At 39.3% G+C, this 16,341-nt stretch overlaps 1 protein-coding gene across 1 annotated transcript; it reads left to right on the top strand.

Moving 5' to 3' along the window:
• Positions 1–15,122: 15,122 nt before the first annotated feature.
• On the top strand, positions 15,123–16,018 carry LOC128305164 (serine protease SP24D-like). The gene is made up of 3 exons (XM_053042485.1): positions 15,123–15,340; positions 15,408–15,792; positions 15,854–16,018. Exons 1-3 carry the CDS (start codon positions 15,123–15,125, stop codon positions 16,016–16,018), a joined length of 768 nt encoding a protein of 255 aa, XP_052898445.1.
• The last annotated feature ends 323 nt before the right edge of the window (positions 16,019–16,341 follow it).

Genomic DNA, 16,341 nt, shown 5'->3' on the forward strand with positions numbered 1-16,341 from the left:
CCCTGAAGCTACTCATTGATAGATGTTTTTTTGTGTTTTGTGCTCGATGTAGTCCGTGTCTGCCGAGTGTTACCAGTGTTACCGTCTGCTAGAACATGCATCGGTCCATTGCCCTACTGTTGTTAGCAGTTTGCTGCTTGCTTTCTCATTGGGATTTTTTGCTGGCACAAGAAATTCACCTATTGCAAGAAATGGAATGGCGACGAATGCATCGTGCTACTGCGATGCCGATCATGCAGTTTGATTGCTTGGAAAGGTGAGCCGAACATGCACACGTTGTGATAATATGAAGCGAATTTTAAGACTTTTCTTTATTTTATAGTTATGCTCCCTTTGGCTCGGTTGGATATAATAACTAAAACAAGCCGTTTTAACGAGAATAATCAAAAGCGGCGAAGGCATAACGAACTTCCGTCTCCACTAGCTGCGCAACACACTGAGCCACCTGATTCGGGAATGAAATCAGTGCAAAAAATACAGAAAACATATTTAAATAGATAAGGTGTCATGATTTCTCGAAACGCTGCAGTCACGGCGATGGACTGAATAAAAAGGAAAATTAGTACAAACCTCCTATTAAAAGCGTATATGTCAAACTGCGGACAATGATTTATGATTTATTTTTCTATATATTGATATATCTGTTATCGAAATCATGCGATCAATAGAATGTTCGACCTTCTGTTTCCGAAGTTACGAATCAAATATAAAAATGCAACAATCCAACAGGATGGGCGCTGTTCAGTTGCTGAAAGGGCTAACGATGGATGGCCAATTGTTTTCCCTTTGTGAGCACAATACATCATCTGGGACAAGCGACAGATTTGGCTTAGTTGTAAACCGAAGGAAACGTTAGACTCAAAATGAAGAACACAAAAAAAACGAACCCCATCGCGAACCAGCGACATAGTCATCCGTGGCGCAGAATGTGTTCTGGTAAACTCCACTTCGTAAGGGTTATTACTTTACGAGTGGCCACTTAGCTATTTAATTTTGTTTCCATTTATTCAATTCGCATTTACAATTCCCTCCGCGTACCGTTCGTCGTTTCAGTGGTCGGTTTCGTTGCCTTTGTCTATGCCCGGAGTAGCTTCCAGCGTCCAGAGCCGAAGTTTGTGCCTGAAACCGGCTTCACAAACCCCGGGATGCGTCCCGCCGTGGCCAAGTGCTTTCGCCGTCAGCACACCTCAGGAAGCTTCCCGACGCTGGGCTGGGAAGGATTATCGGGCCCGGCTCGTTTTAAGGGCCACCCTGTGGAGATGTTGCTTTCGCATCCACCAGGCAACCGCGCGTTCGCTGCATCATTATTATTTTGCATTACTAGTACTGCGTTTGCGTTTGTTTGTTTTGCTTACGAGACGCATTTTGTTTGGTGGCTGTTTTAGCACTTCGTCGCCAGTGTGTGCCAAGCAAGAGCGAGCCTTAAGGATCTAGGGCGAAGGACAATGTAGCAGTTATGAAACTGTATCTAAAACCACTTTGGATGGATTATGACTATTTTATTTTAAGTTTCACCCTAGAACAAAAAAATGTTGTGACAGATGCTTAATATTTTCGAAATTTGCTGTGAAGAAAATCCGGTACATACTTCAGGAAGAATATGACCATTTGGGGACAATGCGGGTTTTTTCCTCTCGTCTCAGATTATAGTATAAATACGGTTTGATGGATTGTTTCTTCTTGTTGTTCTACTTTTGGGTGCCGAACTAGTCGTACAATACTGCGTTTATTTAATTAAGTTGTAAACTTCCATACTTGGGGAATTGTTTTCTTACTTAACTTTGGCAGGCTTTCTCGTTAACATGATATTGTTAAAACGCTCGATAAGAGGATAACCAATCGACAAAGCTATTTTTAGGACAGTACTTGAAGCATTATGGAAAAAATACAAGAACTTTAAAATTTCTATCTTTAATATGAATCATGATAGGTGATTATTATGTTTCTACGATTTTCTTATTATTTTGTGAAGAATGTGCGTACTCGTGCTAGTAAAAATACCTTTGGGCTGCTAAAACAAATTAACATTGTTAAACTTACAACGAAAAGTACGAGAAAATCGAAACAATAAATACTGACGGAGTTTGTATGAAGACTGGTGGAAAATTTACTCAAACCACGCGGAAAACTACGAAAATACCCGATACGTACTGCGCGAATTGTAAAAAAAATAAAAATAAAAGTTGTAACAAAAATGTAAAAATGGAATAACAGGGAAATGTTAAAATATGTGTTTAACTGAGGAAAATCTCAAGCTGGTGCTCAAATACCGATAGAAAAATGAAACAAATTTGAAAAACAACAGAAAGAAATGAAAAAAAAAAAATCTGAGGGTAATCGAGGAAACGAAGTCGTTTTACAACCGTTTTTGAAAACTCATGAAATGCTGCAGTAATATACGGTCGGTAGCCTATTGGTGTGCTTCGTAGCAGCTCCGATTTTACCGAAAATGGAAAATGGTATAAATGAATACCTAAATCGAACAGGTGACATGCATCCTTAAAGGCCGAGCTTCTGTCTAAGGTCTGTATCCCAATCGTCGGGAGGAGTATCTAGAGGATTTGAGAGTTGAAGCATCAAGGGCAGGGGAGAGAGAAGAAAACGATGAAATGGGATTGTTGAGCCAAAATGCAAATCAAGCAGATGCTTGGGGAAGCCTTAAGGAAGTTACAGGAAACCGAGCATCATAGTCATTCAAAAAACCTGGCCGATGTAATAGCAGGCGAGGTAGAACTGTTTTCTGTCCGCAATAGACTGTTTGCGTGGTCCACGGAGACCACAAGTGTTTTATTCTATTGGTTGGAAGAAAAGAGAGTTAAGGGCCATTCTGAGAGTTAGGTGCAACCTCGAAACTCAGTAATGGAAAAAATATTTCTTCATATGAGATTAATCTATATTGCTCTTGAGATTCGTTTTAATGAGTTAAGAGATAAGAAAAATATGTTTTCTTTAAATCAAGTATTTTCTCTGTAGTTTTATGTTTATATCACACATCACAAGAATACCTTTAAAAATCTCAAACTCAAATTCCCGCGGAACGCATTCTAGAAAAATGTTTCTTTTAAAAAATAATAAATTATAGTTTGCTAAATAGTAATCTTATTTCTAGAAGACCTGTGAACCGACTGACTAGACATTTGCATTTTCGTGTTCGAAATCACCTTTTTCCTTATTACAACAATTTTTCACAAAACAGTAGTATTTTTAAGTAACCGAGCATGCCCGAGATAAGGCTAAAAACAAGAAGCAAATGCCTTGAGAAATTTGTACTCAATCAATCTGTGACTGATAATTGGAGTATTTGAGTAATATTTTGAGCATTTTTTAAATTTTTTTGTAATATAGCCAATGTTTAGATCTTCTATTAAAGTCGATTTTTAATTCGCCATCCTGTCTTGTGTTGAAATTACCAAAATCCAATATAACTATTGTCTTCAACACAGTTTTACATTATTGGCTTCCGATGAGTTTTCACACTACACAAGGCCGATTTTATGTTCGGTTTGAAAAAAATCCTGAAAAAAATACTTGTTTCACGTACCCTGGAAATTATATAAAGGTAGTTCGTATATTAAAACAAATTTCAAAAATATGCCTTTTTTTTCAATTTATTGATTGTCTATACTCTCTTGATGCTGTACACTAAATATTTGATATTCCTTATAATAATCTTTAAGGCCTACACACTTCAATAGCTTTGAATACATTCACGCATTGGTAACTACGAAATAGTGTGTAATATATTTACTTATCTCTCGATATATTTGACGGTGTAAAGTCATACAAACCGAAGTTAGTTGAAATTTGTCTTGACTAAGCATTGAAGAATACACATTATGTAGTTGTGAAACGTTAACTCTGATGTTGTTTTAAATGCATGGTTAATTTGTTTTTGTCTAATAAACCACTTACTCCAATGCGAACCAATTCTGACCCCTACCCTTAAACCAACCATGCTGTCCAACATTCGAAAGCATGTGACAATTTCTATTGATGGTGCACAACTTTTACAAATCCCACCTAATTACAACCCATTCCCGTGCAAAACGACCCACTTTTGCGTTCCCCAGGTATGGGTAAACTTAAAACGGTAATTATATTTTCCCACTCTTTTTGGCACACCAAATGCTTTCCATCACACGCAGCACAATGATACACAAACACGCTAGCATCATAATCATCGCTCCGGTTCGACAGCCAGCCCGGCGGCTATGTTTGGTTTCTAATGCAATGTTTACCCACATTTCTCGTATTAGCACTTCAGGCATACAAACCGACTCCGTCGTGGCTCGCCCGGTGCAAAGGACGCAAAGGATCGACCGGTGGCCCGGTTGGAAGCGGATCCCTTTTTGAGAGGCCTGCCCACCCGACCGACAGTCCCGGAGACGATCCCCTGCTGGGCGTTCGAGTATCGGGAACGGGAGGGATATAAGGGCTGGCGGCTGAAGGACTAAAGGACTCTCAAATGAGGCCCCCTTCCGAAGTTGAATCGGGCGAAAAGATGTATTCTTTTCTTCGGCCCTGTGTATGCTACAAGACCAAGCCGGTTTCGTTGCAATTTAAACCGAATTTAATTGTAGCAAAATCGGCAGCCACAATTCGTCGTTGAAAAAGGATACCAAAGTGTGCGTGATCCGATCATAAACTGTTGGATTGGCTGTGGCAGCTTGTGACAGTTTGGAACAACAGTCAATTTCATTTATATTTGATGAATGTACATGTACAATATTCACTTTATTGTTATTTTATTATTATATTAATTTATTATTATTGTATTATTTTATTATTATTTTATTATTATATTGTTTTATTAATATTTATTTATTATTTAAAAAGTATGATTTTTAAAAGATCGCTCTTCAATGTTACAAACTTGTAAATATGAGTGTGAACCAATATAAATTACCAGCTCTTTATACTGAAAACAAATTAATTTGAACATTCGCCAATGGTCACCACGATTTTAAATCCATCTCGGTCGGCACAAACAGCCATTGGCACCGGGTGAAGATGAAACTGGTAACAGACGCGCAAACAAACAGCATTAAGCACACCGAAATCTCCCAAAGAAGCCGGAAAATATTGTCAACCAACGAATCAGCGGGGCGCATCCTGAAGGTCCGCATCCGGTTCTTGCAAAGTCCTTATGCCCCGCTAAGCAGTCCCCGATTACGGTTGATTAATTTCAATCCTTAGCGATCGAGATTAATAAAACCGGCGGTCATATTTCCGCCTTCAGCCGTCAGCCAATAGGAATGGTGTTTGGTAACTTATGTTTGGGCATGTTTTTCTTTTTTACTTTTCTTTTCACTTACATTTGTCAATCCGCACAAAATTGGCATCACAACAGTGGCAACGTGTTGGATGCCTCGAGTTTTGGATTTGGTACCGTTGCGTAGCTTTTCTTTTGTGCCGTCGTCTAATCGCCAAATATGAATGAAATTCAATTTTTACGGTACCTTTATTGGGCTCTCGCCGCTTTTGAAACCGGCGATCAATTCGATTTACACAACGGAAATAAGAGATTGTAATTCTGTCTCAGCGGGAGTTTGGTAAGCGCACGTCTTGTTTGTGATACTTTCGGCAACGTCTGGCCAAAGATTGCGACGATCGAGGGATAAGGGGGGTTTTACAAATGCGTAAGCAAATTGCAAGGCAACGCCCAGTGCCGTTTTCGCACAACAGTATCAATTTCGCAACGGGCAATTGAATCTGGAAGAAGTTTGCTTCCGTCAAAAGGGAATGTTACAATGTAAGAACAGAGGCCCAAGAATACGGTGGAGTAGAGCGCTTCGAGGGCGTTTGAGTTCCGACCCCGAAACGATCAAATCGCTACCGTAACTGATAATTGGCTGAGGTTGCAAACTGATACTTTTGCACCAACGCTGAAGGTCAAATGTGGCTGGTAAAGGAAATGCGCATCTTGCGAAAGGACACGCACAAATAATACAGCGATCGAAAAGGATCCATTACACAAAGCCGGCCACCAAATGGGTGATCCTTGGAGAAAGTTCCAGCTGCAGTTAAATGCAACACTAACATCATCATTTCGTTTGGCCACGTTTCATAAACTCAGCCGCAATGAAATCCGATGCTAATGCAAACAAATCGTAAATCATTACGACATTTCCCATTTCCCAAAATGCACCGAACCCACAGCAACCACAAATCACTTCAACGCCCAAAGACACTGCAAATGGTACACGATTTGCGCTTACGAACTGTGCCTTTGCGCCGTGGTAAATAATGAAATTAATATTCCACCGAGCGCGCGCTGTTGATAAGGCGCCGAGCAAATGAACGCCATCAGACGATTTGGTGAAGGGGGGCTGGGCACCACGGTATGCGATACCGATTCCACCAAACCCCCGTAGTGCCAGTAGTAGCTCGCATTGGAACCGATGACCAGGTGTTAATGTTCGCAGGATAAATTACAATAAATATCCATATTAATAAAAACCAAATTAAAGGCGTCCACCGGCGTTGACGGGGGTAAAGCAAACGGGGGGATCGTATCGATCGGCATTATATGATGGAGTGCTTATCGCGGCCGGCTGCGATAAAGATCTCTTTGTCGGTAACGTTGTTTTCAATTGGCAACAAATAGCAAGTACCATTTGAAGAGCTTTCGAGCAAATGAGTACGATACGTAGTCAAATCTGCCCGATGAACTGTACAGAGCATGGGTGGAACGGTAATTAAAAACTATGTTTCAAGTTTTCGAAGGATGTAACAATATTTATGAAGTCATTCTAATGTTTAGTGTTATGAATAATCGTATTGTAATAATTATTTGAGTTCGTTTGTTTTGTGAATAGTCCCCTACTATTAATAATATAATAGTGATACTTTGCATTATTTGATTTAAATTCTATTAAATTTATCAAAGAAGCCACAATGTAAATGTAAATCACCGCTCGGATCAGCCTGCTGCCATGATCCTGCTGTCATGCACTCACTGAAGTCGCCAACATCCTCGCCAAACTTTCACATCTATTATCAAAATGTGCGTGGGCTTCGGACCAAGCTAGCAACGCTTCGCTCCTGTATCGACTCCTTGGACTATGACATCTTTATTCTCACGGAGACCTGGCTAGATGATACCATCCCATCGGCGTTGATCTTTGACGATAGTTTCACCGTGTACCGATGCGATCGTAGCCCTCTATCTAGCAACTGTCGTCGTGGTGGTGGTGTGCTGATCGCGTGTGCTTCATCCATATTATCCCGCGAGATCTCATTATCGGCAACTTCTCTGGAACAAGTATGGATTCGGATAACACTACCACATGCATCATTGTTCATCGGCACTGTTTACATCCCACCGTCTGTCAGTTGCAACACATCGACCGTAAACACACTTGGTGATAGTATCAGCGAATTATTAGCGTCCGTAAAACCTCCCGATTTTGTCCTAGCTATCGGCGATTTCAACTTTCCATCTCTTTCTTGGCAATCTACGTCAGGGCCACAATTGAACAGTCACAGGTTTGCACAGCCTTTCGTGCATTACATTCCTTTATCTACTTCGGCATCAAGTTGGCCCTTTGTTGATATTATTAATGAGAACGACCTTTTTCAACTGTCAGGTATCAAAAATGCGAATGATCGTCAACTTGATCTTGTATTTGGTAATTCTCAAGCAGCTGCTATTTGCTCAGAAGTATTAAATGCGCCGATAGCCCTCACCAATGTAGACAACCATCACCCAGCACTTGAATTATCTCTACCTGTACCAAACTTGACAAAACACAGCCAACTTAATGTTAAGCGTCCACGCATATTAAATTTTAGGAAATTTGACTATCGTAAATTTGAATGTTTATTATTAGGGCAAGATTTTAGTTTTTTACTCTCTGACGACAATCTCGACAATATTATACAGCTTTTCACTGATAAGGTTCGATGTCTGTTCCCTTTATGTTGTCCATTCCTCCCGCTCTCCCTTGGTCCTCCTTGGTCAGATCGGTATCTACGTGTATTACGGAAAGATAAAAACCGCTCGTTAAAAGACTATCGCAGAACACGTTCTGCATTCCATTTTCAAATCTATAAATATGCAGACACCGCTTACCGTAATTATAACCGTAATAGATACCGCTCGTATATTTCCCGTATGCAAGCTCGCCTACTGTATCAACCAAGATCATTTTGGCGCTTCGTAAATGCGCGTCGGGGTCAACAAAATCTCCCATCCTCTATGTTTCTTAGCAGTGAGAATGCTTGCACCCAACAAGGCATATGTGATCTCTTCGCTAAGCACTTTGCTAGCGTTTTTGTGAATCCGGCAAGTCGTACTGTACCTTTGGCTGATGGTCTATCCTACACCCCAGAGAAAGTTCTCCATTGTAATGTGCCACTTGCGTCGGATGCTTCTATTATGTCTGTCTTGTCTAAACTAAAATTGTCCTTTTCTCCAGGGCCTGATGGTATACCATCTTGTGTCATCAAAAATTGTTGTTCTGTGTTCTCTCCTATCCTAGCAGCACTTTTCAACAAATCGCTCACCCAAGGTTATTTTCCTAAGCTGTGGAAGACAGCATTTCTTATACCAATATTTAAAAAAGGCAATCGATCCGACATTTCCAACCACAGAGGAATTTCCATCCAAAGTGCATGTGCTAAAGTATTCGAGTCTTTTGTCTACTCCTCAATACAACCTTGTGTTTCGTCAATTATATCCCAACATCAACATGGTTTCATGCCAAAACGTTCAACTTCGTCCAATCTTATGTGTTTCATATCTTTCCTTTTTTCACACCTTGTTGCTGGTAGGCAAGTTGATACAATTTATATAGATTTCCGAGCAGCTTTCGATAGCATACCACATAAACTGTTAACGTCAAAACTAGCCAAACTTGGATTTAAAGATCCTATGCTAAGGTGGATCTCATCCTTTCTATCTAATCGTAAATATAGTGTTCGCGTTGGTAGCTCTCTGTCCTGTGAATTTACTGGTCTGTCTGGTGTTCCCCAAGGAAGCGTCCTTAGTCCTCTGTTATTTATCTTATTTATAAATGACTGTATTAATGTTTTACCCCATAACGGACACTTGCTATATGCCGACGATATTAAAATATTTCTTCCTGTGTCTTCGACAAATGATGTATGTCTGCTTCAATCCTACCTTGACTCTTTCTGTTCATGGTGTGTGGCTAATGGGCTTGAACTTTGCGCGCAAAAATGCTATTCTGTATCCTTTGGACGTCACAACGCTAGGAAAACAACCACAAACTATTCACTTCTCAACTCTACCATACAACGAGTGTCTCTTGTAAAAGACCTCGGCGTATGGCTTGATGAGTCATTGTCCTTTAAGGTACATATAGACAGTGTGGTGGCTAAAGCTCGCAAAGTTCTAGGGCTTGTATGTCGGCTCTCAACGGATATTCGTGACCCTCTCTGTCTAAAGGCGCTGTATTGCTGCTGGATTAGATCTACTATTACATATGCCTATGAGATCTGGGCTCCTGCCGGTGTCACCGCTCTTCAAAGAATAGTTAACATAGAAAAAAAGTTTACTAGAATTGCAATCGGATCATTGATTCGACACTCCAATGTTCCGATGCCTTCCTACGCCGTTCGTTGCAGAATGCTGGGAATTGTAAATCTTAAATCTCTCCTCTCACATACGCAAGCCATTTTCATCGCTAAGATTCTCCTCAATAATATTGATGCCCCATCCTTACTATCCAAGCTTAACCTATATGTTCCTTGTCGTCGTCTCCGTTCCCGTCCTCCTTTATTCATCCCGGCTCGCCTTACCTCTTTCGGCCAAAATGATCCTTTTCTGCGAGCTATGAAATCTTTTAACTGCGTTTTTTATCATTTCGATTATAACATCTCGGTATCTACTTTTCGAACTCGACTAATGAATGACTCCTTGTAATCCTGTATGTTTAGTCTGTTTCCTCCTCCTCCTCTGACATGTTATTAGATTTAAGATTAGACTATAAGATTACTTTTGTTAAGCCTTATGGGCGGACAAATTATTTTTCCATAAATAAATAAATAAATAAATAAATAATTATTCGCAATTATTAAATCATTTTTGAAACTTGATTTAGATTGATTGTATCCACATTTTGTATTAATTCCTTATTTGTGCCAGTAATAATATTTCTCGATTAGTAAAATACATCATTCAACCATGATCTATTCTTGATGGATCACCTTTCATTAAGGCATATGTGACGTTGTAGCTCAACATCTTTATTGTAACGTTAATTGGTTATCTTTTACTTCCCAGTCTTGCTCCATAACTGTCCAAAATCGCTAACTCAATTACAACGACCTCATCAAATCCTCAGGGAACTGATAATTGAAATTAATCGTACTGCACAGATCAATCAGCAAAATGGGGTATTATAAAGAATAATTAAGAAAATGGTAAAAGTTCAATGTGAAAATCACTTTATTTTTGGTGTATATTTTACATGGTTGACACAACCATTCGGCCATCGTAAACCCACTGAATGTCGTCGCCAACATTCACTTTGCCACCGTAAACCCTCTATTCGGCATCGTCAATACAACAATGGCGTTAGAAATGAAATGATACAAAACTTTGAATCTATCACCTTATAAATACCTTATTAAAAATTATATTTTTAATGGTTCATTTTACAGATTTAAATTTTACAGTATTTTTCAACAAACTGGAAACTTTGACAAACTGAAATATACTAGGGAATTTAAAACGAATCAGAGAATGATACGCTAGTAACTCTTGCGTGCTTGCTCTGAATAAAACATATTTTATAACAACAAACATTTTATACAAAAGAAAAATATTTTATAACAAATGTAATTTTGCCAATTCTAAATTAAGTCACAAGAATGTTTTCGTTAAACAACATTTAGATTCTTCTATACAGCCAATTTGATAGGCCAGAATCAAAAGAAAACGAAACGGCCAAATAAGATATTTACGGCGTTTAGTTTGTTTTAAGTTGAGTTTTAAATTTCAAAAAATCATTTCATCTCTCTCAACTTTGTTTTAATTGCTACTTCCATTATTCTTCCAACTTTTGAAGAAAAAAATTTGTTGCTCATAATTGTTCAATAAAGAATCTATTACTTATTATCTAAAAATACTATTATTTAAAAATACACTTTGGCTGGACCATATTTCACCTGGATTGAAAATAAAATTATATAGTTTTTCATTAGAAATTCGATATATATAATTTATAACCATGTTTCATGAGTTATGTTTCAATTTGTTGAAAATAAGTCCAAACTAGTGGAATGAAATATTATATCTTTTGTTTTTGGAAATTTTAACCTGTCTTTGAAGTCGTGTAATATTTCTTACGCTGCACAAATTATATTTTATCTGCTATGGAGTTGTTTACCCTTTAGTGGTAAATTGCTTAACTACATGTTTAACCAATCCTCATTCCTCTGCAGGCCTTTCACTGCCTGAGTTCTGCTGGTTAATTCTAATAAATCATCAAAATTTCATATTTTTAAAAACTTTGTTCAAAGTGCTTCAAATTAGAAAAAAATAAATGAAATTAAATCTAACTTGTTTGACTTTGGGAGAATTTAGACACCGTCTCGAAAAGAAAATCAAACTATAAATCTTTCTGCATTTTATTGAATCTCACGAAATATGGTCTCTCAATTAATATTTTGACAAATTTCAATGGCAGTAATTTTTTAATTTCATTTTCCATTATCACAGTCACATCGCATTATCACACAATCTACCGGTACAGGAATGAAAAATTAAAACCATCCGGCATGCGTAACTCCTATTTTTAACTTTCGTCCCCTGGTTGAGCTAAATTTCAATGCCTACGGTGCTCGAGCCCATTAGCGGCTAATTATCCTTTGAAAGGCGGCAAATATACTTTGCCAGCGGTTTACAAACGTGTTAAGCCTACTTCAAGCTAACACTCACCTCAGTGTGATGGGTTTGTCCGTTTCCGTCCTTCCCAGAGGCACGCACAACCGTAATACCATTAATGCGCCGAAGCTCACCAGCAAGCAAGTGCGATACCTCTAAAAAGCTAATTCCTGTTTTGTTTTTTCCTTTTTTTGGCGACAAAACATACTCACACTGAATGAAAAGAGTAGAGAGAAAAAAGGGAAAATTAGGAGAAGTACAATGAAACAAACCGAAAGCTCACGATCAATGATCCTTACGGCCATTGAAAATGCGTTCTCATCTGCGATCTTTACTGCAAGGTTGAAACAATTCGCCACCTATGAAGGTGCCGAATGTCACACCACATTAGAACACTCGCAAGACGGTGAGGACAAGTGCTGTGAGAAGAATTCTACTTCACCTCGTTTGAATCACCAGAACATCCTTCAAGTCTTTTCTCCTGCACGGTATGATAGCATTTGTTTCCAAAGACTTTGGGCACATTGTACGTCGGCGAACCAACTCTCCTAAGTAAGAGATCATGCTCATTTTCTTTGCTAGGATTCGCAAAGACAGCTCTCTTGAAGGAAGGATGAAAAAACAACACAGTGGAACCAGAAATCCCGATCATCCCGGCTGATGCAGGTACCGTGTGGCATCACGATATCCACATTCGCACACACTGCCGCAGCTCTCGAGTGGTTTGAAGTCGGCTGATAAAACACACTGCGGCTTGCGAACGATCCCACCGACGAAAGGCGCTCGGTCAACCGGGACAGGATTAGACGGTCTGCACTGTGGCGCGTCTGTGGGAGAAATGCTTTCACCGTGCACCGGACCGTGAAATGATCCCGATCTATTGTCAACGGTGACGGTTTGCTTCTATACGCTTTTCGCCCGGACCAACGAGCACGGAAAGGATTTCGCACCTCCAGTGTGCCAAGGCTAATTGTCGCTGATCCACGCTGGTGTTGAGGATTACGAAGATGGCGACAACTATTTACGCACATTTGAAGGGGAATTTAACGCGTTTTGCAATAAAATTGACGAGTTGTTTCGGGATCGATGCGCATGCTTGTTGACAGGTGAGAATCGTGAGAAGTTGTACCGGTGAAATTCGTTTCACCATGGTTCATTATTTTGAATGCATCAACTTGATCAATCCCATTGGTATGACTTAAATCCGATCCTTTTTTCGTTATTTTAAACAGGATTTTTTAAATTGATTTCAAATACGTGAAGAAATACAAATTGTCCTACAAAATACCGTTTATGCTAGATGATTTAATGATAGATTCAAACGATTTTAGATGAGTTTAGTTGAATGATAAAAAAGAAAGGAAACTGCTTCAAATCTTTAATATATATGGGGAATAATGTAAAAAAATTAAAAATTTTAAATTATTCGATAATTTTTGCATGACATTAACAAAGCTATAAGTATTATTACTGTACTAAACCGATCTAAAAAAATGAAATAAAAGTAGTGGAGTTTTAAATTTGCTCCTTATACTTTTTTGTCACCTTCTTCGCCAAGCCCACCTAACTAACTGTAAGTTCTCAACATTAGTGTGGTCGCTAAAGTTATGTTTGAACTTTAAATTAATTTTTCATAATAGTTTGCAAAATGTTCCTACCAATGTTTCGTAGAAAAACTAGAAAGCTTAGAAAAATCAGCATATTTAATGAAGTCAACAGTCTTTAGTAGAGATTTTGAAAAAAAAATCATTCTAAAGGAAACATTTTCAAATAAATTGATTATAAATAATTTAAAAATATCTAGGAATTTAATATATTACTTAATCTAAGAGTCCTTTGCAATCGAAGTTAATACGAGATTCCATATTGTCGATACAATATGATCATAAACCTTGTTGAACTCATGTTCCTGAAGAGTAGCTTCTCGAAAGTCTTGTAATTAAATTAAAAAATCCTTCTGCAATTTATAAACTTTCTGTGTCTGTGTTATATTTGTGAGTGGCTGTAATTTGTGGTACATTTTCCAAGTGTTCAACCCATAAGCTGTTGTTTGAGGAGAATTTGATTTTAAGTTCTCGGTTTTCGCATGTTCTCGGACGAGTAGAGGTTGCTCAACTTTAACGATAGTTAAATTTACATTTAATTTGAATTTAACCATGCTTGATGGTAGAAAGATAATCAAATAACAGGCGCACAAGAAAATCACTTTATACGAAAGAACTTTATACGGTTCATACAACTCGTTGTGCTCGTAGCTAGTACAATACTCTTCCACAAATTCATGCACGTTTTCTGAAATTTGCAAAAAAAATGTATACATAATATATAATATCTTCTGTATATTTAACTCTTATTTACTAAACAGAAATTGCAAAATATTTAAATAAAATAAACATATTTCATTTATTTATTTACATATTTATTTTAACATGCTTTAATACGTTTCCTTTCCAATGTTGACTAAAATCAAAAGACAATAAATAAAGTTACCAAATCAACCTGACGCAAATGACTATTAAAATATTTAAATCTTCACAACGTTTGCACACAAAAGCTTACCTCACGTCCGAGCACTCCAAATGAACATCCACCTAATGTCAGCCCGGAAAGGACCCTTCAACGGCGAGTGTTCCGAATGTGTAGATTTTTATTAATTTGCTCCATGTCAAACAATGCCCAGATCACTGGTGGGCACATTAGAACGAATCAAAAGTGCCCACTTTTACAGCTGTTTTCATTTGCAGCTCCGAACAAAAACGCTCTAAATGTGTGTCGCTTTTCCGCTTTTGGGATGCGGGTTTCACCCCTTTTTTTTCGCTCTCTCCCAGCACGAACTGAGTTGTTTTCCATTACAACTGGCGCAGATGAGGCGCGTTTCAAGCGGTACACCCGAAATACAATGGCTCTCGGCCTTTAATCTCAATAATCAATACATTCTGTTGTTTGGAGGGGTATGATTATTGTTTCACTACTTCAATTAAAATTCGTATCGACGCATTCACAATCGCGCAGGGATCACACAAAAGGCTGAGCCATTGTTGACGCTTGGCGTTAACGTTCTTCGGTTGTCGGGCATTGGAAGTCTTCCGTTCGAGTTGCAAGACTAGCTAATCCCAGCAAGCCGTTCCAAGTGGAGTGGATCAATGCTGCCATGACTGACTATGGGGTAGACGATGACGTGTTGGGTACTCGAGCGTACTATAAAACATGTCCAACCACCGACGACAGTCAGTCCACGGTGTGCCAGTCAGTTGCAGGTGTCTAGAAGATGAATTTCTGGCCAAGTTTTGTATTATCGCTTTTGGGTGTTTGCGTTGTCCAGGGCAATGGTTTAGATCGTGTAGCCGATGGAACCGATGCACGGCGGGGTCAGTTCCCGTACCAGGTAGCGTTGACACTGAAGCGTCAAACGGTGTGCGGTGGCGTTATGGTACACGAACGGTTCTTCCTTACGGCTGCCCATTGCTTCTTCAATGGCGATACTCCGTAAGTTTACGCAAGGCATAATTTAAATCAATTGCTAGTTAATGGTTTGCTTTCCAATTTTTGACAGACTACCTGTGGAGCAGCTCAACGTGTTCTATGGTTCGGAAAAGCTGTTCTCGAACGGCAGATATAATCGCGTAAAAACGGTTCATTTCCACGATCAGTACGATCATGGCTTGCAGTACGATCTGGCTGTCGTCGAAGTGAAACGGAATTTCGACCTTTCGTCCACTTCCCGGCCGGTTGCATTTGGAGAGGAAGCTTTCGGCGAAAACCTGCTAGCCACCGTTACCGGATACGGACGTAGCACCGTCGAGGGTAACATGGCGTTCCGGTTGAAGTACGCTCAGTTGACTTCTCTGCCGGATAGCCAGTGCCGGGAAGCGATGGGAGATGACTACTACGAAGGAGTGTTCTGTCTGGACACGAGCGAAGGTTCGGGATTCTGTATGGTACGTAAAGAAAGCGACCTTTAATTTCTTTCTCATATACTAACCGTCCGTTCTTCCACAGGGTGACTACGGTGGTCCAGCCGTGTTCGAAGACAGACTCGTTGGCGTTGGAAGCTACACCGTCGGGGGCAAGTGCGAAACAGGCCAACCGGACGTGTTCGTCGACGTCGGGTACTTCAGCGAGTGGGTTCAGTCGGTACTTGAGGCAGAGCCAGCGGAACAGTGATGTATGTTGATAACCGTTTATTTATGTGTCTTTGCTCTTATCATGGACGCAACCTAACATTATCATCTCGCTAAACAGTTCCGTTTTGTGTTTAAATATTATATATACACGCTGGTTATACTGTATACTGTACCACTTATCTTGCTTCCTGCATTGTTTTGGGAGAATATACTATCGGACTAACCATTACGATAAAACAAACGAAACATTCTAACTTAAATCACGTATACGAATGGTGTACGGCACATGTTCTCATTCTTGTATGCCAGTGGTTCGGCACCAGTGTTGGACTATTTACAACTCCTGCTGGTGCCGTTTAAGGA

Source organism: Anopheles moucheti, chromosome 3, assembly GCF_943734755.1.
Source record: "Anopheles moucheti chromosome 3, idAnoMoucSN_F20_07, whole genome shotgun sequence".
Taxonomy (NCBI): Eukaryota; Metazoa; Arthropoda; class Insecta; order Diptera; family Culicidae; genus Anopheles; species Anopheles moucheti.

What these genes read in the sequence shown, in the direction of transcription:
- LOC128305164 (XM_053042485.1), top strand. Translation starts at nt 15,123, where the DNA reads ATGAATTTCTGGCCAAGTTTTGTATTATCGCTTTTGGGTGTTTGCGTT. An exon ending in TTCTTCAATGGCGATACTCC is followed by an intron (nt 15,341 to 15,407) that starts GTAAGTTTACGC and finishes AATTTTTGACAG; the next exon opens with ACTACCTGTGGAGCAGCTCA. An exon ending in AAGGTTCGGGATTCTGTATG is followed by an intron (nt 15,793 to 15,853) that starts GTACGTAAAGAA and finishes GTTCTTCCACAG; the next exon opens with GGTGACTACGGTGGTCCAGC.